Raw genomic sequence first — 27,163 nt, forward strand, 5'->3', positions numbered from 1 at the left:
ATGATAGCTACTCCATTTTCCCATGACAGGTGGACGTTCCTTTCTGTATGGCTTTGCTTATGTATGTTTTCTCTGCTTACAATATGTCACTCATTTCTACATATCTAAGTCTTACCCATCCTCCAAGGCTCAAATCTTTTATCAGAGTTTATTCTTCCTCTGAAGCCCACAAAATTTCTTTAGCAGTAGACATGTTATAATGTGTTACACTATAATCTCAACAGGATGGACCTTATATGATTAATTTTTGTTACTCAGGTGCCTGGGTATGATACTTGTATTTGTTGAAAGATTTGATGGATGGATGGATGGATGGATGGATGGATGGATGGATGGATGGAAGGACAGACAGAGACAAAATAGTCTTTATTTTCTTTTTGATAAAATGGGGGAAAGAGTGCCTACCACACAGATTGTCCTGAATATTACCTTCAATTAGACATTGTAAATGAATATCCTCTGTAAAAAATGTAAGGTATTTTAATACTGTCTTATGAGAGGGATTAAAGTAGAATTGACTGATCCTAACATAGAGTCAAGGGAGAAAATAAATATTAGGAATGAAAGTATTCCTCTGTGTAGTGAGTCAGGCCTCAGTAAGAGTCCCTTTAATCATGACTATGGAAACGTGCATTGTATGGGAAATTGATTGTTTGGTCAGTTGTAAGCAGTTCTTCCATCTATGAATCATTCCTGTCCAACTGGGGTGGACAGTAAGGGTCAACACTTGTCCTCAATAGATGTACATATCTGCATGTTAGTGATTTGGAGATGGAATCCTCTGTTTTAAATTGGCAACTGCCAAGCCACAGAGTCCCTCATAGGTGACCTCAAGCTGCCTATTTGTTTCAAATATTCCTTGATGATTCTTTATTTAAAGTGCTACTGACGTTCTGAGTGAATGGTAATGGTAACAAAGGCAGTTTAGCAGGAGGGTTTAGCAGGAACCAGGCTATTTTTCAAGCCTTTTGTCAGGGCTGTGACTCTGCAATCTAGCAAACATCAGGAACACAGTGCCCAGCATAGCGGCTGGCATGCAACAAATTACGCAGTAAATATTTAGAATGAATGGGAGGAGGGAGGCAGGACTTGTGTCGTTTAAGGGATTCAAGTGAGAATAACAGCAAATAAGCCAAAGATGAAAATTACAAGAGATTAATGGGTCTCTCTCTATTAACTACTAACCACATGACTTTGAACTTGGTGGCGATATGGAAAATAAATAATAAAACAACCCGCTGTGTGATGAATGATGAGATATGAAGAAGCCCTCTGAAAATGTAATGCTCTGTACTTTGCCCAAGCCACTTGATTGCTCTCCAGGCTAAGAAACCAGCATAGTATAGGCAGTAAGAACACCAAATCATACAGACCAGGGCCAGTTTTACTGTCTGGTTGGTTGTATAAGTTGAACAAGTTATTTAACTAGGTTTGCCCATCATCTGTAAAGTAGAAATAATGATAGCATAGATCTCATAAAGTTGTTTCCAGGCTTAAAAAATAGAATCAGTATGAAGCACTTAATGCAATGTGGGGTCCCTAAGAAAGATCCAGTAAACATGAGGCATCACTTTCTGCACATCAGGGACCCTAGCAAAGTGGATACTCAAGCCATTTCTCTTGCCTAGACTATTTAAACCATCTAATGCTCAGTTTCCTTATCTGTAAAGTGGGAATGATAACACCCACATCAAATAAATGTTTGGGAGGTTAAATTAGATGGTACATTTGGGAGAACACTATGAAACAGTGAGATGTTAAGAGGGATACAGAGGATTATTTTTTTGAAAGGCAAGAATGCGTTCTCTGGTTCCTCTCCTTCCATGTCACCTCAGAAATGACTTACAGATATAAAATAAGGAGACATAAGCCTGCATCAGCATGAGAAATTAATAAGGGGTAACATCCACATGCTGCAATTTTAGAGTTTGTGCAAAATAGAAGGCTAAGTGAGTAAGACTGAAGACATACAAGATCCATAACTTCCTGTATAAGAAGCAGCAACTTGCTAAAGTGGTAAAATGAAGAAGACTTAGAAAGTTCGGGACAAGAATCAAAAACATCCATGGGCTATGAGAGGATATCACAGGATCCTACCAAGTGCTGCAGAGAAGCACTCAGCAAGCAAGGATCAGGTAAACAGGCTCACTCCTGATTTACACTTAGGGGAGACATTGTCACAGTTAGTTCCTAATGAGGACGGCGGTGACAGGTAAAGAATGAGGACACTGTCCTAGTTAACTCCTGGCTGTTAACCTCAAACAAAGAAAAGAAACATTGGAACAGAGAGCAAACTCCCTCTTGTGACTGCCATTAGTTCCGATCCTCTCCTAAGGCACAATCAGTAGGTTAATGGTTCTCAGCTCTTTTCACAGAATTACGTGGAGGGTTGGTTAAAACGTAGATTGGTAGACATCATCCCCAGATGTTCTAGAGCAGAGCCTGGGAATTTGCATGTCTAATAAGGTGCCTGGAGATGCTGATGCTGCTGGTCCAGGGACCACACTGTGAGAACCACAGCTCTAGGCTTGCCCTTTACAAAAGCTGCTACCACATGTGACTTCTTAAAATTAATAAAATTAAATGAAACTGGAAGTCCAATTCTGGATTTGTACCAGCTGCATTTCAAATACATAATAGCCATATGTGGCTAGCAGCTGCCATATTGGACAGTGTAGATATAGAACATTCTTTTAGGCCCTAAAGATAGAAAGGAGGATTCCCTCAAATCTCTGACAAAATTCTTCTCAATTCTCTATAGCAGACAAGCCAGACCTACCTCTGCAAGAGTGAACAAGTAGCAACATAACTAGATATACAGAATCATACCTCAAAAAAGAAGCTTATTCTGAAGAATCAAAACAATGCCATCTTATGAAATAAAATCACTCCGAAGAAAAAGTTTTCCAAACTACTAATATCAAAATGGATCCCAACAGTATTCAGCAGATTAATGCTGTGTGAAGCCAGAATAAGCAGTTATGAAGAGTCAAAGTTATAAAATCATAAAGACTTCAATTGAATAATATTTATGTCAAATTCAAAACCATAATGGTGGTAAAAATATATGGATCATGGGAATGCCAAATTAATGAAGTAAAAGATAACACCGTCAGTAGACAGAAGATAGGTATAGAGGGAAAAAAATTGTAAGAGGTAAAACATAAAGGAAAACTTCAAGAAATCCAACATGCATATGGTATAAGAATTTCAGAAGTAAGAGCATAATGATTTTTGAAAGGTATCAATAAAAGGGAAAATGGAAGAAAACTTTCCTGAGCAAGAGAATGTCTTGAATAATAAATAATAGTCCATGGGCTATGAGGGGATATCACAGGATCCCCTCATATAGGTATTCACTGAATATAGGTAAAATTTCTAAAAGAAACAAACTTATACTGGAAAATTTGAAATTTCATTAATTTCCAGGATATGGAAGAAAATCCTGCTAAGGATCTAGATAGACATTAGCAACACAAAACAAGTTACTGACAAAGGACTAAAACATATTCTGATATCAGACATTCCTGAACTCTGAGCATGCACAAGACAATGGAGAAGAGTCTATAGAATTGTTAAAGAAATAGGTCAGGACTCCAGATTCAAGAATTATGTGCCTCACCAAGGTATGCAAGGTCATAGAAGGTAAGCCATTATTAGATCTGTATTTAGAAAACAATGCTTTTGAAATCATTGCTTGAAGATATACTTCGGTTGATTAAGGGATGAATAAAAATCTCAAGAATGGGCAAGGGAAATATCAGTATAAAAGATTCTGGAGTGTAAAATGAAACTTGTAATACATAGAAAATATTTTCAAATAATCTCAATCCAATATGGTTTTAAAACAATATAAATGTTCAAATTTTTGAAAAGAGAAGGTATAATATATAGAATAATATATTATAGACACTTTATCTAAAACCCCAGATTATTTTAACATAAATTGAGAAGAATAAGGGAGTTTGGGGAAGTGAGATGAGGAGACTGATTTTCTTGTTTGAAGAAGGCAAAATGGTTTAGCAGTCAAGAGCATAATTACCTGGTTCGTATGCCGCTCCGTCCATTAGTGGCTGTGTAACCTTGGGGAGTTACTTAACATTTCCAAGTATTACACTCCTCACCTATAAAATAGGAATACTGTAATACCCTGGAGTTGTGTGTGAGGGAAGCCAGATACTGCATGCAAGTACTTAGAACCTCTAAGCACTCAGTAAATATTAGCAATTAACTTACAAACAGAGAAATCAGATACTCTTGATAAAATGGGGAAATAGATATGAAGATAAGTTTTGTGACATAAATGTAATGATTAAAAGAACACACACATACACACACATGCACACACCCCCTCCAAATCATTGTAAAAGACCACATATTTTGGAAAAAAGAAACAAGATCAAATATATTAGATATCTGAATATGTCAAATTAACACTCTAGAGCTATTAAAATAAACATGTTCTCATTGTTTAGGTGATGTTTAATTTTTTTAATTCAAAAATATAGAGTGTTTTGCAGTTTTGTGGGAGAATTATGTGTGCATAGAAAAAAGACAAAATATATACACATACACATAAATGTTAATAATTATTGTTAGATATTGGAATTAAGGGTGACCTTTTCTTCTCTATTTTTAGTAATATCTATAATGAACATAAAACATTTTTCTCAACAGAAACAGGACTATTTTATTTCTAAATAGCTTTATATTAACCACTGTTAACATTTAAGTGCATATTATTATAGAATTTTTCATTATATGCAAATATATTTAGTTTATTCTAAGAATATTTATTGATTGCCTACAATGTCCCAGGCTTTGTTCTAATCTCTGGATATAACAATTGAAAGAAAGAAGAAAGGAAGGAAGGAAGGAAGGAAGGAAGGAAGGAAGGAAGGAAGGAAGGAAGGAAGGAAAGAAAAGAAAGGAAGGAAAGAAGGAGAGAGGGAGGGAGGGAGGGAGATGGAGAGAGGGAGGGAGGGAGGGAGGGAAGGAGGGAAGGAAGGAAAGATGGAAGGGAGAAAAGGAAAGAGGGAGAAAGAAAAAGAAAAGAAAAGAAAGAATGAAATCTCTGCTTTCTTGGAACTTAGTTGGGGGAGAGAGCAGCATGAATAGGTAAAATACATATTTTTTATATCGATAGGTAGATGCAGAAAATATAAAGCAGGTGGGGGGATGAGGATTAGCAGTTGCCATTTTCAATAGGGGGATCTGTGGAGGCCTCATTGAGAAGATAATCAAATAGGCCTCACTAGTGATAGACACTTAAAAAGGGTGTTAGAGGGGGCGGCCACGTGGCTCCTTAAGAGAAGACAGTCCCAGGCAGAGGGGGCTACAAGTACAAAGGTGGTCATGCAGAAGAAAGCCTACTGCGCTGCAGAAGTAGCAGGGAGGCAAGCTGGCCAGCTGTAGGTAAAAAGGAGAGGTCAGGGAGCTTAGTTAGAGAATGGGGTAGAGTGTGTACAGGGCTGAGATCCCAGATGGCCTCTGACAATTGTAAGGGCATTGGGTTAAGTCAAGAGCGAATTGCATTTCCAGTGGAGAGTTTTGAGCAGAGGGACGATATAATCTGACTTGGTTTTACTAGGATTACTCTGGCTTCCGTGTTGAGAATTGTACGAAGAGGTGCAAGGGTAGAAACTGGAAACCCAGGTAGAAGTCTACTGCGATGATCCTGGGGAAAGATGGTGTGTGAGAAATAGGCAGGTTACAGGTGTATTTTAAAGGTAAAGCCACCAGGAGTCACTGCATGATTGGGTATTGGGAACTGAGTATGGGTGAGAAAATGAGGCAGAAGAATGACTCCAAGGCATCTGGATATACACGTCTGGACTTCAGGGTAGAAGTCACACTGAAAATAGAAAATTGGGCATTGTCATTGTCCAGGTGATATTTTAGGCCCTTGAGACCAAATGAACCCAGCAAGGAAATAAATGTAAACAGAGAAGAGAAGAGATGCAACCAGGCCACGCCCGGGGCACTTCAAGCACTGAGACAGGGGGAGGTGAGTCGAAGGGGAATGCGAAGGAGCAGCCCGTGAGGTGGGATGAACCGCAGAAGCAGGTGGTATCTCGGGAGCTCCATGAAAGCGTTTCCTGCAGGAGGGATGGTAATCTGTATTCATTGCAGAGCTGGCAGATCAAGTGGGATAAGGATTAAGGCGTGCTCCTTTTAGCAACGTGGAGATTTTGCTGACATTGATAAGGGAGGTTTTGGTGGAGAAGCATGGAACAGAAACCTATTTGCCATGGATTTAAGAGCCTAAGAAGAGAAATGAGAACCAGCTCCTCTTCTGTAGAGCAGGAACACTGCTTTCTGTAGTGTCTTACTTTTAAGTTAGCATTTCTCTCTCTGTGTTACAGTGGTGGAAATTGCAATTTGATTGTGTTTCATTTTTTCTCATCCATGGAAAATGCCATGATGCCCCCAACCTGAAAAATGCTGGGAGGTATTTTGTTAAATGAGCATGCCAGTCTTCAACACTTAGCTGAAGTGGAAGTCTCCTGCCTCCATAACCAGGAGGGACCCAGGTGCACAGACCCTTTGCTTAGGCTACCTGACTGCTCTCTTTGTGATGTCTTCTTTAATAAGTCCAGGGACCATATGAAAGATAGTGATAAACGGTCAATTTTCTAAGTCATTTTACATACATTTAAAGCACATCCTATCCTCGGTCAGGATCAGACGGAAATGTTAGCAGAGTTGAGCAGTACTACAATCGTCATCTTGTCGTTGCTATGGCTGTAGCACCAAACCCTTATAGAGGATTTTTATTTTACATGAAATATTCCTTACCATAGCAACAGCAATGTTATTTAAAACATACCTCACTAGATGTCATTTATCTTTAACATTTCTGTATATTTTCCATGGTGTGTCTTGTTAATAGGATCACACTTTGGATGACTGTCCTGTTTTTCGGACATGAGACATCTCTTGAGATGCATGTGACAAAAACCTAGGTTGCTCATTGCTTGGAGGAATAGAAAGTTTACAGGATACCTTTGAATACATTAAATTCTGAGAGCTTCTACCAAGGATGTTTGGGTGACTTTGAGTTCATACCTAGGATAGATCCTTTGAAAATTGAATCAGAGTGATTATTCATTTTAGAGTAATGAAACATAATTTCCACCCTTTTTATATTGCAAAATTACTTTCTTTTTTACTTAAAGATTATAGGTTATATAGAGATCTACTTTATGATTGTTTCATTTCTCCAGGTCAGTTCTTCATTTCACTTTCATAACCAGTTGGGAGACTATAAAAACAAAAAGTGTTTTTAAAACGTTCAAACCAAAGGACCAACCCACTTGAAAACAATAGACTTGAGTTAAAGGGGTTCTTTCCTCTCTTCTCCCAATACAGGCTCTTCTGTTTGGGAAAGTACATGGATACAGTGACTGCAGTATTACAAAGAAATACATTTTGGTAAGAGAGAAACAAAACCTCTTGGTTCCAAATGTAGCCACTCACTGTAGGCCATTTATTCATCTGGCTCTAGACTGTGGGAATTACTCTTAGCACAGAACTCTCTTTGAAATCCCTAACTCCCTAGGGAGTCAGAGATAGATGAGAAACTGCCCCTGTGAACTTGGCTTCTACATGGGAAACAAAGAAGTTAGTGGTTCAGGGTAACAGAGGAAAGGCGTTCGGAGAAGGGCGAATGTAGCTAGCTTCCTTTGCCTGCAACAGGCGCTTCTTTCAATGCGAAGCGCGTGCCAAGGCGGATCAGGCACGCTACCAAAAAGATACAATAATTTAGTAATACAGTCTGCCCAGGCAGTTTAGCAGCTGGAAACGAGGGAGCCTTGGGATTTGCTATAAATGGTGGGGAAATTGGCCCACAGCCCCTCTCCTATATTGAGCAAAGGGAGCAAGAGAAAAGATTATAAATGTGTGAAATCAGAGCCAAACAGCATGGTCTGTTCTGGTCCAGGAGTTGCCAGAACTCCAGCGTTCTCTGGCTTCTGCATTACATGCTGAGTTTGGCAGAATGTGAGGCTAATAGGGCAGAAAATAGCAGACTTTTACCTGGATGCATTTTCTGAAAGGCAGCTGCTGATCTAAAGTTGTTTAGGGGAGGGAATTTTATTACATGCTGGATCCAAAGTCATACAGCATCCAAGCCTTTCAACAGCCTTTGGGCTAATTGTACAATCAGAAAAAAATATCTGAAGGTCACTGCTAGTACCCGAAAAAGGACACACCGCATGTCCTTATCTGAGTATTACTGAGTATCCAGTAATACTCAGGTAAGACACCCCAGTGTACAGCATACTGTGCCAGTGCTCTAGGAAATTCTGGAGTAAGCCGTAAGCACAAAGAAATGGAATGGAAAAAGGCCGGCTTTGGACCAGCCAGATGTATGTCCTGCCCTGGCTCCTGTGTTTACTAGCTATGTGACTCATTTTCATTTTAAAGGTCATAAGACAGTAACCCCCACTTATTCACAGGGGATGTGTTCCAAGACCCCCAGTGGATGCCTAAACCCACGTGTAGTGTCAAACCCTATATTTTATGTTTTCTTCTATACATACATACCTATGCTAAAGTTTAATTTATAAATTACACAATTTCGCAGGTCAATGATTCCTTCTTACCCTAGATCTTAGCAACCTCATCTTATAATTTCTTTTCTTATTAAGTCAAAAACTTTTACCTTTTCACTTAAAGGAAGCACTTCACGGCTTCTCTTTGGCATGTGGCCAGCATCACTAGTCCTGCACTTTGGGACCTTCACTAAGTAAAATAAGGGTGACTTCAACACAGGCACTTAAATACCATGACAGTCGATCTGATATCCAAGACAGCTACTGAGAGATTAAAGGGTGGGTAGTTTATACGGCATTGATACACTGGACAAAGTGGGGATTCACCACTTGGGTGGGATGGAACAGGATGGCCCAAGATTTCATCAAGCTACTCAGAGCAGTGCACAGTTTAGAACTTAAGGATTCTTTATTTCTGAAATTTTGCATTCTATTTTCAAACCATGGAAAGTGAACCACAGATTAGAGGGGCTACTATAATACCTACCTCAGAGACTAATGTGAGGATTAAAGTGAGAGAATGACCTTGAACATAGAAAGCACACCGTAAAAGTTCATCCTCTTTACCTAGTATGGAATTACCTAGGCTTTGTAATTTTTGAAATAATTCCTTTCCAACGAGTTTGCATTTACTTAAATTACTTTTATGGGGGTTTTTTTTGGAAACTTTACTTGATTTTTGACCTTAGGGAATTAAGGGAATATAAATTCTGTATAGTTGCCTCTGTGACTCATTATTTGTTTGACTCTCACTTCTATCTCAACGTGTAGGTGAGCTGGAAAGACATTCTTCATATTTGGATATAAATTGACATAGTAGTGAGAACACATGAGCTCCGTGACTATGAAAGCAAGGCAGATAAATAAACTACAGTGAGTTCATGTAATTTACATCATAAATGAATAAAAGCATTTCTCCCAAATTTTTCTGATGACACTCAGCACTTCTTTAAAAGCTTTTTGAGACATGTTGACAGTATATGTCATGAAAGTCTAGCTCCTTCTTCTCTTTAGTTAATCTAGAATTTAAATACAAAACATACTTAATGATTAATTTGCATAGTATCTTTTTTCAGTGACTATCATAGAGTAGTTGGAATGCTTTAAAAATTACCAAACCTCCATGAATTTAATTTGTGTTCTTTATATACATTTTAGAGGGATCTTACTTAAAAAAAGGTATGTTTTATTTGAGTCCATAATTATAGTAAGCTTGTTCTTCATTTACATAATTCTCAAGATAATTTATTGATATATATACTGTGTCATACATTACACAATACTAACATGCATGGCAAGCAATCTATAACTAACTCTACCTACTTAGTAGGGTATAAATCATTTAAAGAGTCACATTGAAAACTTTAGTCCTAATAAACTGGTGTTTTAAAAAATTGGAATCTTTATGATTGTACATTTTAACAATAAAAAATTTTGCTGCAAAGTATTATGGCAGACTGAGAGATCTTTATTTAGGAGAACAATAGGACATGTTCTTTGAAACCTTGCCTACTCTAACAACTTTTTCTTTCTAAAAAAAAAAAAAAGTATATAAGAAGACCAGAGAGTCAGTGTTTTTCTGAGTCCAGATGTCAGTAAGAGTCATGCTAGTTGGACGCTGCACCTCGGTTCAGTGGTAAGGTTGAGAGTCTGTGTCAAGACTATTTGGGGAAACTGAAGGCAAATATAAATCTTCTGTGGAAGAAATCTCTGCTCAGACTGACAAGCTTCCATAGATTAATATCAACTGATGGAGTAACAATAAATCATTTCTAACCACCTTGGAAAGCAAATCACTGTAAGTAGAGATCAGCAAAACTAACCAAGGCATATCTACTACCCAATGACTATAGAATTGTTACTGAAAATTGGAAATAAAGCAGTTTCTATATACATGTTTAAAAAAATAAAATGCCCTATCATGAAGATGAGTGAAAACAAAGACTATCAACCCTGACCAGTGTGGCCCAGTTGGTTTGAGAACTGTCCCATAAATCTAAAGGTGGTGGGTTCAATTCCTGGTCAGGGCATATACCCAGGTTGCATGTTCAACCCCAGGTGAAGAGCGTATGAGAAGGCAACCGATCGATGTTTTTCTCTCACATCAATATCTCTCTCCATCTCTCTCTTCCTTCCTTTCTCTCTAAAAGCAATTAAAAAAAAGTCCTCAAGTAAGGATTTAAAAAAAAACAAGGACTATCAGTAAATAATAGGCAAATTTGAAAAATAAGTGCCATTTCTAGATATGAAAAATATAACACTTGAAATTATTTTTGAAATTCTAAACAAACAGATAAACAGCAGATTGGGCAGAGATGAAGATATAATTAGGGAATTGAGGGATTAAAATATCAATTTGAAGAAATTATCTAACATATAGCAGAGAGGGCCCAAGAGGCAAAAACTATGGAAAACATGAATAGATATGAGGGATGGAATAAGAAGGTAAATGCACATCTAATCAGAAACTTGGAATGAAAAGTCTAAATAGGAGAGGAAATAATGCAATGGATAACAGCTGAATTTTTTCCATGACTGATAAAAACATGAATTCATATGTCCAGGAAACTCACTGTGTTCCAAATAGGCTACATAAAGATATATCCATACTAAAACACATTTTGTGAAATTGAAAGATGCTGAAGAAAGTTTCAAAGCAGGTGGCAAAATGATGGATCACCTGCAACAAAAATACAGGTATAATGAAAACCAACTCATCAAGCGATAGCCAGAAAGAGTAGAAAATATTTTCACAGTATGAAAGAAAATAACCGTCAGCCTAAAATTGTCAGTTTAAAGAACTATTTTTTATAAATGAAATTAAAAGACAAAGACATTCATAATTGAAAACTGAAAGCATTTACCACCAAGAAATATTTTCCAAAAAAATTTAAAAATCCCAGGGATTACTTCAAGAATAAAAATGATTTAGGCCATTCTGAGGAAAAAATAGTGAATAAATAAAATGGTAAACATGTATGCAAATGAAGTAAAAATAGCCTAAATAAAATAATAACATCTGATTTGGAAAGATAATAAACAGAATGAAAATATAACAATTGTATTTATTAGAGAAAAAGCAATTAAATTTCAAGGGATCTAAAATCTTAAAATTATTCAGGAAGTGGGTAGATAAGGCATTATTCCACTTTGGGACTTTGTTAAATTAAAAATGGATGGCAAAATTTTAAGGATACCTAAAGAATAAAAATATATAAATTCTAATCTATAAAAAGAAAAAAATTAAATAAGGAAAAAAGAACAAAAGAGGAAATAGAGGCAAAAAAGAATATTAAATATAAATCAATTAATAGATTCCAAAGTGTGAAATAGTAGAACCAAATCTAAATATGTCAATCATTAAAATAAGCATAATTCAGCTAAGCTCACCAGTTAGAAGAAAGAGTTTGTTAGATGGTAGAAAAACAAGTTCCAGCCTTAGCTCTTTAAAATAGATACATCTATAGCTAAGGGCACACACATAAACACAAACACACACACAAAAGTAAAGATTAAAGAAGTTAAACTGGGGAAATATCAGCCCAGCAATAGCTAGGGTAGCTATATCAGTATCAAGCCAAATAGACTTCAACAGTGAAGGCAATACCAGGATACAGAGAATTACTATGAAATGATTCAAGGTTCAGTTCACCAGAATATAAAAATTCTAAACATGAATGCACTTAAAATTATATATAATATACATGTATATACATATGTATGCATACATAATCTAATACACTTAAGTTTAATGGAACTATATGGATAAAACTTGTAAGTCCTCTAAAGCTGTAAGATTACATTATTCACTCAATGAATAGAATGTTTTAACAGCTCAATTAATAAACTTAATTTGATAAAATGCATAGAGCTTTGTATCTTACAATTAGAGAATATGTGTTATTCTCATGAAACATTGATAAAAATAGATCTTGACTTGGCTATAACCAAATACACATGTCAAAGATGCAGATGCATACACCCTACATTTTCTGACAACAATTCAATTAAGTTAAAGATTCCCATATGTATCCCATAAATCTGTGAACCTAAATAGACATTTCCAAATCACTCATGAAAAATGCATGAAGAGACAGCATAATTCTAACTTTAAAATGTTTAGAATTAAACAAAAATGTAAATACTAAATATATAACATGGTGGAAACAGCATAAGTGAAATTTTAGATATTAAATTTAAACCCTTATATTAGAAAAGAGGAAATGCTGAGAACTAATGAGCTATATACAAATTCAAGGAATTTTATGAGAAATTATAGAAGAAACCCAGAAAAGCAAAAGAAAGGAAATGGTAAAAAACAGAAATGAATGAAATATAAAACTAATGTCCAAAGTCAGAAGTGGAACATAAAAATGGATGTACTGGTGAAGGGACTGAGAATTACAGATCAGCAGTTACAGGACAGTCATGGGGATGGAAAGCACAGCATAGGAACTATAGTCAATACTATTGTAGTAACTGCAATGGTGTCAGATAGGTACTGGATTTATCAAGGCCATCACTTTGTAAGTTATAGAAATGTCTAATGACAGGGTTGTACACCTGAAACTAATAAAATATTGTATATCAACTGTAATTTTTTAAAAATTAAAGCAAAAGAAATACAAAGAAATTGTGCCTGTGTTAATTACAACTATTATAAAAACTAAGATAGAAGGAATAAGGGAATTAACGAATGACAAATGTTAACAGGACTTACTGCAGTGATCATTTTGCAATACATACAAATATCAACTCATTATGTTGTACAGCTGAAACTCATACAATGTTATGTCAATTACACTCACTAAAAAAAAGAATGGCAAAAACCTTATATTATCGTGGCTCTTGTTTTGATTTATGAAAATGTCAGCATACAGAAAATGATTCCAAAATTATTTAGAAATGATTTAGAGCCCTGGCTTCAATGGACTGAGTGCTGGCCTGCGAACCAAAGGGTGGCAGGTTCGATTCCCACTCAGGGCACATACCTGGGTTGTGGGCCAGGTCTCCAATAGGGGGTGCGTGAAGGGCAACCACCCATTGGTGTTTCTCTCTCTCTCTCTCTCTCTCCCTCCTTTCCCCTCTCTCTAAAAATAAATAAATAAAATCTTTTTTTAAAAAAGAAATGATTTAGAAAAGCTATGCTATAACTCTCATTATAATCTTCACAATGGTCAAACTATTTAGAATCGTAATGTGTGTAGCTTTATCCCACATATTATAAAAGAAAATCACCAAAATAGAGAAAATTTTAAAAAGAACATGAACATTAAAAATGGATACACTTTATTGTAAAAGTAGTGAAGAAAAAGAAAAAAGGGAGAATGTACAAATAAACTATTAGGAATGATAAGGGATATAACTACAGATATATAAAAGGATTCAAAAGATAACAAAATTTATGAACAACTTTGTGCTAAGAAGTTATATTACTGAGAGAAATGGACAATTTTTTTGTAATTAATAAGCATTTTGTGGGGAGGTGATTTGAAATAATTTAAATTTCCATTTCTAATGGGCTCATGTTTTTCTACTTTATTCAATGGGTTATAATACATTACAGTTATTACTGATTTTGTTTTTACAGTGGTCCTCAGTTTAACCAGTTGGAGCCCATTCAGGCTGGCTTCTCTCCTCTTGACAAGCCTCATCTTCCTCTGAGCACTTCCTTGCCTTCGGGTACAAGCTGTTCCAGGCTCACCTTGCACTCGCACTGCACTGGCCCTGGTATCAGTCATTTCTCAAAGGGGCCTTGTTTATTTTAGTGGAAAATATATTTAGTAGCCAAAATCTGGGCTTTGCTTATTGCTATTGGGATGTCTGTGTCCCGGGCCCTCTCAGCAGACAGTTAGGTGCACTATATGTATGAATATACACACATGCGTAAATGCATATTCACATCTCTGTGTGGAAAACATTGATATCTTCAGTTCCATGAGTTCACTCTAGTTTTCTCCCTGTTCTTATTTATAAGTCCCTCCTTCAGCAATGAGAAATCTGGCTCCCATGACCTTATCGTAGTTCCTCATTTGATCTGCCCCTATGCAGGTCACCAGTTTCCCATATCCACAGCTTCCCCTCCCCACTCTGATATCTGCCTCACCCTGGCTGACATGGGATTCCCCAGGCCCGTTTCTCTCTCTGTGCAAACACCTGCTCACCCTCCAGCAGGCCATCCCTACACATGGACGCCCTCCTTCCCCCAGTAGGGCTTTGACATCTCATGCCAAGCACCAGTGCAGGAACACTTTCCTTCTGGATGTGGACACCTTCGTCCCCCATTTGGTTTTGACCTCCACCTCCGCAGGGAAACCCTCTCAGCTTGGCTCAGCGTCTGACTCCTTCTGGGCTAGGCCGCTCCAGCTTCCTGCATTCCCTCCACCCCTTCCTGGGCCCTGACTGTCCCTACTGGGCCACTGCCCTCTTAATCCTGCTTTCGTTCAAATGTGAGCACTACCATTGTCCTGCTTGGGCTCAGACACCTGACTCTGGGCCTCTGCAAACCCTCATCTGCAGAAGGTGAGGATATCATTTCACTTTTCTCTGACCTTAGGGCTGAATTGTTCATGGAGGGAGAGGGGGAAGGGGAAAGAGAATGACCAGCCGTCTCAGGTCTGGGCACTCCTACTTAAAGTTTAGGTTTGTTCTTTCAAAACCTGGATCATTTTAAAATTTCTTTTAAATAATTTTGAATTTTTGGTCACAGCTTTCAAACTCCTTGGGGCCCCACTTTTGGGTTTGTTTTCATGGGATTCCATTAACATTTTGTTGTTGTTGTTCCCCATGTTTAATGAGAAGAAATGTCCCGGTCTATTCAGAAGGGGTTTCCAGGGGAGGGCAGCTGGAGGCACAGCAGCTGTCCCCCCTTCGCAGCTCAAGGACTTGCTCCGTTCTTATTACCGGGAAGTGTTAAGAAACATGGATACTTCTCTACTTAATTCAGAAAGGCTTCCTGCCATTAACCTCAGTATTCTCCCGTTCCATGCACCTTGCCTTCCAAAGTAGTGCTCTCGCAACAGAACGCTGTTTTGCCACTATCACATTCCGGGGCCCCCATCTCTGGACGTCTGCCTTGCCTGCCACTCCTGTCTCTTCATTTTATGAAATGGGTGGCTCCCCGAGGGCCCTGGTGTTTTTACCCTGTTCAACTTGAATTCTGCTTCTGAACATTTTTCTTAAGAGTGAGTCTCTAGTCTACAAAACCATGCATTTATTGGATATTTCTTTTTTATTATGTTTTATTGATTATGCTATTACAGGTGCCCTGATTTTTCCCCCTTTGCACCCCTCCACCCAGCAGCACCTACTCCCTCAGACAATCTCCCCCCGGCCCACACCATTGTTCATCTCCATGGGTCATGCATATAAGTTCTTCGGCTACTCCATTTCCTATACTGTACATTATATCCCCATGGCTATTCTGTAACTACCTATTTGTACTTCTTAATCCCCTCACCTCTTCACCTAATCTGTCCCTCCTCACTTGCATCTGGCAACCATCTAGTAACTAACTTCTTTCTCTTGCTGCTTTTAAATGTCTCTCTTGCCCTGGCTGGTGTGGCTCAGTGGATTTAGTGCTGACCTGCAAACCGAAAGGTACCGAAAGGTCACCAGTTTGATGCCCAGCTGGGACACATGACTGGGTTGCAGGTCAGGTCCCCATTTGGGGGCATTTGAGAAGCAACTAATTGATATATTTCTCACACACTGATGTTTCTCTCCCTCTCTTTCTCCCTTTCTTCCCCTCTCTCTAACAGTAAATAAATAAAATCTTTTTTAAAAAAGTCTCTTTATCTTTAACCTTTGGTCTTTTAATTATGATGTGTCTTAGAGTGGGCCTCTTTGCATCCATCATAATTGGGATTCTCTGTGCTTCCTCTACTTGCATACCTGTTTACTTTACCAAATTGGGGATGTTTTCTTTCACTATTTTTTCAAATAGATTTCCAATTTCTTGCTCTTTCTCTTCTCCTTCTGGTACCCAATGAGGTGAATGTTGGACATCCTGAAGTTGTCCCAGAGGCTACTTACACTATCCTCATTCTTTTTTTTGTATCCTTTTATTTTCTTGTTGTTCTGGGTGGTTGTTTTTTGCTTTCTTATGTTCCAAATTATTGATTTAATTCTCAGCTTCATCCATGCTACTGTTGTTTCCCTATAAATTGTTTTTTTATTTCAATTAGTGTATCCTTTGTTTCTGACTGGGTCTTTTTATGCTGCTGAGGTCCTCAAGTTCCTTGAGCATCCTTGTAATCAGTGTTTTGAACTCTGCATTTGATAGATTTCTTATCTCCATTTCATTTAGCCCTTTTACTGGAGTTTTGATCTGTTCATTCATTTGGGCCATGTTTCTTTTTCTCCTTATTTTGGCAGCCTCACTGTGTTTCTTTCTATGTATTAGGTAGAGCTGCTTTGACTCCATGTCTTGGTAATGTGGCCTAATGTAGTGGGTGTTCTGTAGGGTCCAGTGGCACAGCCTCCCCTAACACCCACGCTGGGTACTTGAGGTGTCCACTGGGTATACTGGGCACTGGGGTTTCCCAGGTGGTGCAGGCCAAGTTCAGCCCCCACCTGTGTTTTGCCCAGGGCACCCTGCCTGAGCTGTACAGCAATCTGAGATGGCTATTACGTGTGCTGGACTTAGAGATTCCCAGGCAAAGCCAAGCTGTGAATCTAAGCTGGCTGCCACTAGGGCTCACTGAAGCCAGCTGTTGCTTGTTTGATAGGATTTAGGAGCCAAGACTAGCCATTCTTATGGAAAAGTAGCAAAGTTGGGTGGGGCACAGCCTCTGTGGATCCCCAAAGCAGGTCAAACAGTGTTAGCTAGGTTGATGGAGTCTCAGATATGTCACCAGTTTACCAGCTCTGTAGGAAGAGGGTTTAGAAAAGGGACAATGGCCTCTGCACTTTGATTCCAGACACTTCAATCTCTCCCTGTGTACCACTGGTGCCTTGCAAGCTGCTACCCCAGAGCTGGAGCTCAGAGGGAGTGAGTCTGAATAGGTGAGTCCGTGTGCAGGTTCTTTAAAAGGAAATGCTTGGGGCTCCAGAAGTTTCTTCCACCAGCTCAATCCCAGCTGGTTTTTGTAGCCAGAAGTTGTGGGGACTTATCTTTCTGGCACTGGAACCCTGGGTGGGGCAGTGGGGGGTGGGGGGGTCTGGTGTAGGGCTGGGAACCCTTACTCCCGAGACATCCCTCCTGAATTTTTATTTATGTGGGTGTGGGACCAGCCCGTTCTGCATCTGCACCCCTCCTACCATTCTGGATGGATGTTTTTTCTTTAATTTTGTAGTCGTCAGACTTCCATTCAACTCGATTTCATGGTTGTCACACTTCCATTCAGCTCAATTTCTGACATTTCTGAATGATGGTTGTTCTGTATTTTAGTTGTAATTTTGATGTGGTTGTGCAAAGAGGCAAGCCATGTCTGCCTACGCCACCATCTTGCTGGATATTTCTGAGATCCTTAATGGTTTATGCTACTTCCCATTATCTTTTTGCAGGATTTTTTTTTTTTAAGTCTGCTGATTGTTCTCAATATCCTGCTTAGCACCAGGTCTTCTCCCTTTTTTGGAATCAGTCTGATGGCAATTTCTGGGTCCCCTGGCTCATAGGCTCCATCAAATGTCCTTTTCTTTTTACTATTACAGCTGCAAAGCTTCTGGGCTCACTCTGGGCCCAGCTGCCATCACGGGATTTGGCTATGCCCACCCATTTTCCAGGACCATGGGGATTCCTTGATCCCTGCTGTATTGAAGATATCACCCATAGTTGGTTTGTGGGATTTTGTTGTCGTTGTTTGATACATGTGCTCCCATTGTATTCTTTCACTTTCGTATGTATTGTTTTTATAAGAGGACTGGAGAGATTAATTTTTTTTAATACTACATTATTGTCATATTTTGGCCATAATAAGTAATGGGTGATCTTCTAAAAGTATAAATCACATCATATAAACCCTACCCCTACCTTAATCTGTGACATCATCTTCAACCATTCTACCCATTTATGATGGTTAATTTTATGTGTCACCTTCACTGGGCCATGGGGTGCTAAGGTCTTTGGTCAAACATTATTCTAGGTATTTCTATGTAATGTTTTTGGATGAGATTAACATTTAAACTAGTAGACTGAGTAGGTCCAATTTCCCTCCCTAATATGGGTGGGCCTCTTCCAACCAGTTGAAGACTTGAATTCAACCCAGTGGCTGACCCCCACCAAAGAACAAGAGAGAATTCTTACTGCCTGACACTCTTTGAACTAGTACCTCATCTTTGCTCCTGCCTAGACTCAACCCAAAACATTGGCTCTTCTGGATCTTAAGCCTGGTGGCCTTCAGACTAGAACTACCTACCTACGCCATCAATTCTCCTGGTTCTCAGGCCTTTGGATCCAGGCTGCCACTACACTTATCTTTCTGTCTTCTCTCTCCCTCTCCCTACCCCCTCTCAGAACCCAGGCTCATAAACCACCCTCTCACCATTGTTTAGTTACACTGGCCTATAAAATGGCATCCTTCTTTCCTCCACTGGCAATAGTAATCCTAAATCATTACTTTGCTTTACTCTCTTTCTAGAACTTACCATCATCAGAAATTACACTATTTTGATTTGCCTGCAATTGTGTCCTTCACTAAACTCTAACCACCCTGAGGACGTTGGTTTGGCACTACCAAAACTGATGCAGGACAGGGCCTGGTACACAACAGGCATTTTATACACATTTGTGAAAAGAATTTAGAATTTCTACCATAGCAACATCAGCACTAGAATGCCTGAAAATGGAGACTTTTTAAAAATTTTTTTTCTATAGAGGAATGCAATGACCCAACACACAAAAGCTATGGTCTATAATAGAAGAAGACATCACTATTTTCTATAATTTGTTTTCATCTTAACATGAAATTTTTGGTTTCATCGTTATTCAGGTATTTTTATGGGTGATAAAGATTAAGAGCAAAGATGGATAAAAAGAGATGGAACTGCTTACTACTGGATACTTACTCTGACATTTCTTTGAAATGCTAATGATACTTTGAATAACTATCAGATTGGAATTCATACTGTTAGTTCTGTACCTTGGCATGAAATATCCACTTATCAAAAGGGAAGTGTGAAATTAAATGAGACAAGTTTCAAAAACAGTTTCATCTGTACACTTTTCCTCAGTTTAATCTAAAGAAACAGTAAGAAAATGCAAAAGTATTTTCCAAAGTATACTTTTAAAAATATACAAGTAAAAAATAAGGAGTAAATCCCATATGTTTACCATGTCAAAATATCAATTGGTATTGCATGCCTAATACAATTGGTTACTACTGCGTTTCTTTGTAAAAATAAAACCCTCTAGATTAAAAACTGTTGTTATAATAATAGAAGCATATATTCCGTGTATCCTATACCACAGGCATCATTCTGCTTTGCTTCTGTTATTTTACTCAGCCTGCACAACACTTACAGGTATTCACTATTATAATCATCGTTTCCAGATGTGAAAATATAAACATTACCAGAATTTATTTTGAAAAATGTACTAATTCTTCTTTAAAACTTGCATTACTGGCTGAATCAGTTATGTATTGCTGCCTATCAAACTACCCCAACATTTAATGGCTTAAAACAACAGCCATTTGTTTAGCTCATGATTCTGGTGGGCTTTTTCTTCTGGTTTGGGTCTGCCTCTGCTCACCTGGGCTGGGTTTACTCATGCGCAGTGGTCACTAGGCTGACCGGCCTGGGATTGGGTTACGTGGTCCTGGAGGGCCTCACTCGCATATTTAGAAGTATGTCCTGTAGTTTTGCAGTAAACATGTTTGTGGCAAGCATGTTTCCCGTGTTAACTAATTGGTCATAAGGCAATTTGTGGTAAAAGAGAAAATAACAAAAAGTAAAAGAACAACATTAAAAAGGACAAATGAAACACAAAAAAATTAATAATAACATTTAAAAGACTTTACTGAGAAAACTGAAAATACATTGTCTTTGAAGTTTGAAGTTTTTTGTTCATTGTATTATACTTTGTTTTTCTTTCTTTCTTTCTTTCTTTTTTTTTTTTTTTTTTTGCTTATAGATTTGTCTCCTCTTTTGGCATTGCTCTTTTTTTCTTTTTTGCTAAATTTCTTTGCTTATTAAAAAGGGTGTCATTTTCCAACTAAAGAATTAGTAATTAACACTCTGGAAGACTGTTGTGAATTAGGACCCTCCTCTTTTACATTGTCCATAGCTTGGTAAACTTCTGACAGGTGAGAGAGATGTCCGTGCTCACCAAAGGATTTGCAAAAACTCCTATGTTATCATTTTCCAGTGTGATATGTTATCTGTCTTTACACAGAGCTTTGAAATCTAGTTTCATACATACCTGTTATCATCTACTATTTTAAGACTACCATGTCTACTCCCCATAGACCATTATGAGAGCTAAGGTTTGTACTTGTATAGTATACAAACAGGAGTACTAAGAGAGCTCGGTCAATGGAGAATGAAACCAAACTGACAAAATACATGAAGTCTGCCAAACGTAAACCAAACTGTCAATCAGTTATTTGATCTTTTACGGCAAAATTGCCTTATGACCAATGAGTTGTGCCACAAAGGTGTTTGCAGCCAACACGCTTGTGGCAAAAATGTTTATGGCGAAACTACCTGGAGCCGCCTGGATGTTTGCTAACTGCGAACAGAGGCGGGGGCCGGTGTATTAACCATGCTTTTTTAATTTTTTTTTATTTATTTTTTGTTCGTTTGTCTGATTTTGACATCGTGGGGCCTTGTTGGCTCTGGAGTGGGGCCCACCCCAGGGCTAGCTAACTCAGAGATAGAACCCTCACCTGCGCACATGCCTTTCCTATGCGAACCCAGCCGCCCAGGGCCGTAGCCCAGCAACGCCCTTTTTCAGGCTCCGACTCTGAGTCAGCATCTGCCTGCCCTGACCACCCCACCACCATACATCAGGCCATAGGAATAGCCCCTGTGCTCTAGCGCCCGCTGAAATGATTCAAAATACCCAATCCTAAATCTGCTCTTGGTGCCTCAACCGTTCCTTCCCATAGAAGCCACAATAAAGGCTCTTGCCCATCTTTTCCTTCAGTCCCTCTGACTCCTGCCCAATCCTGGCGCTTCCCTGTGCACCCAGCGTGCCCCGGCCCCGCCCCTCGCCTTTCCCATCACTGCCCGGCACGCTCCCTCCTCTTGGGATCTACGGGCGTTACAATCTGTCTTTCCAGTGGCAACTCCTAATCTGTTAACCTCTTTATACTTGAAAAATAATGAAGCCTACAACTTCAAACAGCTGGGTAGGGTACCATTTCATCATCCAGCAGGCCAGCCTGGGCTTGCGCACAGGGTAGCAAGGTTCCGAGACCAGCGAGAGGACGAGCCCCGGTGCACAAGCGCTTTCCAAGGCTCTTTTGTCACCTTTGCTATTGTCTTCATTGACCAAAGCGAGGCACAAGGACACACCCAGGGTCACAAGGGAGGAATGGCAGCAGGCAGCCGCGGCGGCCTAGGGCCTGTGGGTAGTCAGACGCCAGCCCAGCATTTCGGGAGGGTTCACATCAACTTCTCTTCGTCTTTGACTTGAGTAATCCTTAGGGTCCGGCCACTGGAATAAAAAAATATTTGCCTTTCATATCTCTTAGCAAAAATGTTACCAGCTGTCATGATGCTAAGAACTGTTATTCGGAAGGCTAGCCTTATAAGCTCACCGAATTCTCTTTTACTTAGGGAAGTGGCTGCTTGTGACTAGAGGACTTGGACAATAACACAAAGCGTTCTGGCGTGGTGATCATTACCACTTATGTCAAACCACAGAGGGGATTGTAACCTAATAATCCCAGGAAACTTTAGTATTATGCTCCTAAAGCTCTCATTATCATGAATGTGGTCAAAAATCTTTTGACTGAGATTTACAGAATCTTTTTCTCACAGTTGGCTGATTCCTTTCAGTTTTCCTTTCAAACTCAAACTCTTTAGCCTTCTCAGCAACTTTCAAAATAAAATTCTAAACATACTTTTCAGAATTCCTCCTTCCATGTACAATTATTTGCCCATTACTGTCATCCCATACCAACCTGCTGATGTTGTAAACCCCTATGGGTAGCCAAGTAGTCAAGGAAGAAAAAAGAGAAAATGGATTAGAAGAGATGCCAGGTTTTATTTCCTCTTAGCATAAGCTTACTTCCATGAAGCAGAAAATAATCTTTTAGTCCAATCATCCCAAATTCCAGGAACAATCATAAACAGGAGAAGTGTGTCCCTTCTCACAAAGAGCCTACTTGCTTGACCTTGAACCCTAGTTTATTCTTTTATCTTAACAGTGAAATGTTTTCCAGGACAATTAGGTATGGGGATATGATAAACGTTAGTTTGAATCTTAGCGTAGCTTACTGGTTGGGGAAACTGCAGCAATTTAAGTTGTCTAAGTGTTAATTTTGACTTCTAAAAAATGTATATAATAGGCCATAACCCAATAGGCTTACTGGGTATTTTTGTAAGAAATATTTAGCTATATGAATTAAAATGACTAGTCAAAAAAGTTAACTGACTTCTTTTGCTAAATTCTTTGGCTAAATTTTTACACAGTATCTTTAAAACACAAATTAGTTTATTAAAGAGCATGGCATATTTTAAATTTTAGAGAACATTTATGATTTATCTTAGAAAAAATATAAAGCAATAAAAATTAGCATTCTTCTTTGGTTTCCTTTATGCATTACATTTTCAAAGACCTGAAGAAATTAAAAAATAACTAATGTCATTTCAGAGAAGAAAGAAAAAAAAAGGAGCTTTGTATTAATAGCTCAACATCAGTTTCTTGGGAAAGAGTCTTGCTTTTTAGTGATACTGGATCACATTGTTTGCCTGTTAAGCCTAAGCGGATCCTTTCTGTCTAAACTATATAATCTGTGTAGAATTATTTTTTTTAAAAAAAAAGACTTTATTTATTTTCAGAGAGAGGGGAAGGGAAGAAGAAATAGAGGGAGAGAAACATCAGTGTGTAGTTGCCTCTTGCGTACCCACAAATGGGGTCCTGGCCCAAAACCCAGGCATGTGCCCTGAGTGAGAATCGAACCAGCAACCCTTTTGTTTGCAGGCCGACACTCAATCCACTGAACCACACCAGCCAGGGCTGTGTATAATTATTCTTAATTTTATAGTTAAGGTAACACTCTCAGGATTATTAACTTTAAATTATTTCTAATAATACTTCTTTTCAAGGTTGTGTTTCTGGATTTATTTGCTGGGAGAAGGGCAGAGAGATGCCTTGTGCATGACCTTGATTTACCTGTCTTATGTCCTACTGAACAGTGACTCATTTTTTGCGAGGGTTTGGACGTGGGTGTCTCATGTTAAGAAAACCCAATTTTATTATTTAATATAAAACACACACCCTGGGGACAAGGGAGAAGGCTATGCAATTACTCAATACCCAGTTCATACCTTTGAAATGCACCCTAAGCTATATCGGGAAGCTTTGGTATATACACACATTTGTTTTATATGCAGCACTGTAGAGTCATGGGTATTTCATAAAGTGAGGATGTCATTGTCTAGCAATAAATCAAATGTCTGGATATAGTACAAGTTCAAAAGGGCACTGTTATTCTATCAGGGCTTTCAGAGTCCTTTATAAACAAGTGTGCTACATCTTTTTTTTCTTTTGCAGATGACCTCTCTCAACAGGAAGACAGTGATCCCCCCAAAGAATATGATCCTGGGCAATTTGCAGGCCTTCTCCATGGATCCTCTCCAGCCTGTGAGTCTCCTGAAAACCCATTTCATCTCTATGGGAAAAGAGATGACCGTGAAGGACAAGATGAAGTCAGTTTGGCAAACAGTCCTTTGCCTTTCAAGCAGTCTCCAATAGAAAATAACTCAGAACCTTTGGTAAAGAAAATTAAACCCAAAGTGGTCAGTAGGACAATTTTTCACAAAAAACCCAACCAAGTCGAAAACCATACCATTGTTGGTGCAAGAACAACTAGGAGTGGATCCCGGAATGGGGACCAATGGATTGTGAACACGGGGGGATTTGTGGAGAGAGCCTGTACCCTGGGGAGAATAAGGTCATTGCCAAAAGCCTTGATTGACATGCATTTGTCAAAAAATGTGTCCAAATCAGATTCTGATCTCATTGCCTACCCTTCCAATGAGAAAACATCAAGAGTTAACTGGAGTGAATCTTCAACGGCTGAACAGAGTTCTAAAGGGAATTCTGAAAGAACGCCATCCTTCACTTCTGAATGGGAAGAAGTAAGCCTTGTTCTTCTTTATTTAAGGCTTTGGACTCTAGGAAGGTTTGGGGGGAGGATTTTCAGCTTTTTAAGTCTTTCAGAGGCAAAAAGAAAAAAATTTAACACACACTTATGGCTTCAAGTAGAAGGGAGAGGTTCTAGGGGTGATATATGATCATTTCACAGTGAGTGTAAAAACAAACACAGTTCCACACATGTAGAGAAATCTGTTGTTTCCATGGAAATTGATATCAAGCAGAAATAATAACTAGCTGTGAGGTACAAGAGAATGTTCACATTATATCCTCCCAACCAGTGCAGCTGACAAATGGAGAAAAGTCTTTGTGTTTTTGCTGCTCCATATCATTTTGCTACTTGCTAAACTCTTCGTTAGCTCATCTCATTTCTTTAAAATTATCATGTTTTCAGGGACTCTCCTTATAATCTTGAAAACTACTGAATATTTCCCTTTTACATATGTCAGAGAGATGTTAAAGAAAAATGTGTTGGGGTCAACTATCCCCAATTTAAGCTCTACCTAAAGACAAAGTCTTTAATTTCATACAATTACTCAGAATGTAAGGGCCCTTGTAAGATTGTGACATATCATCCTTTGTCCCTAAGGAGGACTACATCATAAAATGATAATGGTTCTTGCTTTTTCTTGGATTTCTTCAAAGAATGCATCCCACTCTTTCTTAACATTTCACTCCAACGTGTCATATTTTGTCTCTCAAAAGACTGCCAGTTGGATTGGGCTTTGAAACACAGTAGGTCACTATAGCATTCTGAGAACTAGAAATGGAAATGGTTCTGATATTGACATTCTGAATTGAGCCATTTGGGGAAAATCACTCAATCTCTCTGCTTCTGTGTCAGAGTGAACAAAATGAGACATTTATGTAATGCTTATTGTCCTTTCTAAACCCTGTTTTCTTGCTAGGGATGCATAAATGGCTAAAGCTTAGACGGTAATTTCTTCCTGTAAATCACATACTACTAGATTGACAGTCTATCCATTACTTCTATTTATTAACTCTTGTGAATAACACCTGAAATTCTTTTTGGAAAGAGGCAGGATTAATGTACCTTTAACTTCTCTCTTAGAATTAAGTTGTTCCCATTGCCTCAATTCTTGTGGCTGGTCAAGCCATTTAGTAAGAACTTAGTTCCAATGGCCATGCCTGCAAACTGAATCCCAGCTCTTCATTGGCCAAATGAGACGCATGCATACAGGATAGAGATCCTCACATGAACTTATTCTCAGCCCTTCCTCTTATGAGTTTAAAGAATACACTGTTCCTAACTTGTTGACCCTTATAGGTCCAAAGTTTATTTTAGGGAATACAAAGAAAAGGTTGATTTTGAAAGCTTAAGAAAAGGAAATATAATTTATATTTTTAAAAGCAATTCAAAAGATGTCTGCTTCCCTTTAACCTTTCTCTGTCAGGCTCTTAATTGTGGTAATACAGGGTGGGACAAAAGTAGATAGTTATTCATACTGAAAATAGTATAATAATTAATAAATAATAATACAAGAATAAACTCTGTGTTTTGCATACTCGCAACTGTAATCCTACTTTTGCCCCACCCTCTATGTGCTTCTGGTATCTGAAAGTCATTTTAAAATGCAACACTAAAGGTAAATGTAATAATTCATTTATATGGTTTTTGTTTCTTGCAGATTGACAAAATAATGAGTTCGATAGATGTTGGAATTAACAGTGAACTTGAAGAAATGAATGGTGAGACCACAAGTAAGGAACCCTCTCCTGTATGTTACAATGAATAAATGTGCTCAAGAACTAGCTAGAAAATGAGAGGAATTTTTTAGATAAGTCTGTTTTATCATAATAGCAGCAGCTGTTAATGATTTCCTTCTACTCATATCAAACCATGAGCTCTAAACAATGTCAATTATAAGTATATTGATTTAATAAACTGAGATATTTTTCCCATGTGCTCTGTTACCATGCCAGTTAACATTAATGGAGCTTCAACTTTAGGTAGGGCTAATTTTAAAGCACTTCAAAGTATTGTAGAAAATGATGACTTAATATACTACCATTGCTCATTCCATGAAATATCCCATTTATCCTGGCCAAAATGATTAACAACTTCTAAGTTGTAAGCTCTGGTATGGCCAGAACTATGTGTTACTTATCTTCGTGTATTCTAGACTACCTATAAGATGTCTCATGAATAGACACTTTTTCAGTCACTGTTGAATATATTACCCTTATGAAATATTGTTTTCTTCCCTATAGTTAGGAGTAAAAGAGTATTCAGGGTAAAAGGCCATTTGAAACTTTCTTTGAAGACCGTTGCTTAATACCAATGGATGATGTAAAATACCTAAAAAATGGTAGTAATAAT

The 27,163-nt window shown here is 38.3% G+C and overlaps 1 protein-coding gene across 4 annotated transcripts in view; it reads left to right on the forward strand.

The window, feature by feature from the left end:
- Positions 1 to 27,163, forward strand: part of ANKS1B (ankyrin repeat and sterile alpha motif domain containing 1B) — an 811,229-nt gene that overhangs the window by 387,112 nt on the left and 396,954 nt on the right. For all 4 annotated transcript variants that reach the window (XM_054574655.1, XM_054574656.1, XM_054574657.1 and 1 more), the window contains exons 13-14: positions 24,220 to 24,806; positions 26,472 to 26,544. In XM_054574655.1, coding sequence (XP_054430630.1) covers positions 24,220 to 24,806; positions 26,472 to 26,544 — 660 coding nt within the window. The remainder of the gene's footprint in view (positions 1 to 24,219; positions 24,807 to 26,471; positions 26,545 to 27,163) is intronic.

This window comes from Pteronotus mesoamericanus, unplaced genomic scaffold (genome assembly GCF_021234165.1).
Source record: "Pteronotus mesoamericanus isolate MK-2021 breed Mesoamerican mustached bat unplaced genomic scaffold, CSHL_Meso_final contig_263, whole genome shotgun sequence".
Taxonomy (NCBI): Eukaryota; Metazoa; Chordata; class Mammalia; order Chiroptera; family Mormoopidae; genus Pteronotus; species Pteronotus mesoamericanus.